The sequence below is a fragment of the Pterocles gutturalis genome, unplaced genomic scaffold (assembly GCF_000699245.1).
Source record: "Pterocles gutturalis isolate BGI_N339 unplaced genomic scaffold, ASM69924v1 scaffold24185, whole genome shotgun sequence".
NCBI classification, from domain to species: Eukaryota; Metazoa; Chordata; class Aves; order Pterocliformes; family Pteroclidae; genus Pterocles; species Pterocles gutturalis.
Window position 1 is genome coordinate 27,217 of NW_010146522.1, and position 2,001 is coordinate 29,217.

Below are 2,001 nucleotides of genomic sequence, written 5' to 3' on the forward strand. Positions count from 1 at the left end.
ATTCCTTCAAAATCACAGTAGCAAATTTTCTTCAAATATTTACCTGGCTGTGCCTGCATGCGATTCATCATCTGGTTCGGCACGTTGGCACGTATCAGGGTTGGGTCGGGAAGAGGACCATCTGGAAAAAAGATATTGGAATAACATTATGGCATTTAGAAGACCACCAGGTTTTATCCACCAAACATTTTAGTGAAAATTACACACTAAGACCCATATGTTAAAAAAAAAAAAAAGATGCACAGACAGTCGAGTAACTCTAAACACTCTTGAAGAGTCCTAAAAGTGTGAAGCAAACCCAAAAACTTCTTTGAAAATATAAACATGTCCCATTGACAGAAATATACCCTAACTTAGAGTCAGTTTTCAGAAATTTATGATAAATTTGAAGTATGTTATCAAGGCACAATGACAAACTCAGCAGCTCACAAACATTCCAGACCACAAGAACTTCTACAGATCACTCTACACTGTTACTGCACCTCTAGACTTAAAACACTATTAAGACTATACAGTTCAACAGAGTATTTATCAAAGCTCTGAAGTCTGAGAGCTACCGGAATACATGATAAATAACCAAAAGCTTCTACTGACAAAGATCAACCTTCTACAAAAGTCTAAGCAAACGAAGTTACAGCATCAACCTTTAAAAATCTTTCCTGGATCTTGGTAAATCCTGTTCTGACTCTAAGCATAAAAAGACCCAGTGATATAGAAAGTATGTCTGCAGAACTGTTACACTTAGCTTTAAGAAAGACTACTTCAGCCTTCAGAGCTGTCAGTCCAGAATAATAAAAAAAAAACCAAAACAAAACTTAAAGCAGACTGTGGTTCAAACAGCTAAAAATATATTAGTTCTCTTTTACGGTTAAATCAGAGTATGGGATGCAACCTTATTTAAAAATGCAGTTTAAAATCCTGTATTACAATATTTAAAGGACTTAGCTGGAAATACAAGATCACAATGTCAGCAGATGCCTCTTTCCACTTTCTAACTAGAAATATCACCCACAATAATTTGTGGTATCTGTTTTTTTCTGTTACCCAAATAAAAATAAACTAGACACCTCATGACCTACAGCAACTTGTCCCTTCAAAACGCTGTAAAGATACACTACACTCTTTAGCAGCATGACAGTTTTGATCATTAACTCCTCTCCAAAGTCAATTTTATTCTACTATACAAATGCATGGGTAGCAGGGAATATAATAATCATCATCATCACCACCACAATCATGTTTAGCATTAGGAAGGTCAATTCAAGTAACAGAACTCCTGTGAAATAGAAGACAGCTGCATGGGGAAAAAAGTGAAATATGCTTTTCACTGCAGGCTGGAAAGGCCATTTGTCTGAAAAAACAAACGTGGCAAAGAATAAGCACTATCTAAACTTTCAAAGGCATAAATACCTAAGCACTCCAATCATCATACTCTGCTTAGCAACCATAGTAATAGTGATGATTGTTTTGAACATCACACAACTAAATATTATGAAAATATATTTCTCTTATAGTAACTGAAGTTATCTTCAAATCAATTAATTCTAGGGATGAATCTAACGAGACTGAAGTTCTGCAATATTATGGATGCAACTTAATTGCCATTCCCTTCACCCTCAAAATGTAAAGGTTCACAATATTTCAATTTGTTCAGAAGACTAAATGCTTTTAGATAATAATTATGTGTTATTTTAGATAATCACTAATTATGTGTCATAAGTTAACACATAAGCAAAGCACAGATTTAGCAAATATTTCTGAACAAAGAGGAGAAAGTTCTGTTTAACTTGAGCAAGCCAGGTACCTGTGAAATAAAAAAGGCAAAATGGCCACTAGCCTACCAAAATGACTGGACAGAATTCCCCTGTGCCAGGTAGTCAGTAACCCAGCTGTTCTTACTTGCAGACATCCCTGGCTGCGGCTGTCCCATGCTGGGCCCTTGATTCATGGGAGCCTGTGGCATGCCTGGAGCATTTGGGATCATGTTTTGCTTCTGCAGCC

At 36.3% G+C, this 2,001-nt stretch overlaps 1 protein-coding gene across 1 annotated transcript in view; it reads right to left on the reverse strand.

The window, feature by feature from the left end:
* Positions 1–1,996, reverse strand: part of EP300 (E1A binding protein p300) — a gene marked incomplete at its 5' end in the record, with an annotated part of 29,055 nt that extends 27,059 nt beyond the window's left edge. The window contains 2 exons of the mRNA XM_010085779.1: positions 44–121; positions 1,900–1,996. Of these exons, the coding sequence (XP_010084081.1) occupies positions 44–121; positions 1,900–1,996 (175 nt within the window). The remainder of the gene's footprint in view (positions 1–43; positions 122–1,899) is intronic.
* Positions 1,997–2,001: the final 5 nt, after the last annotated feature.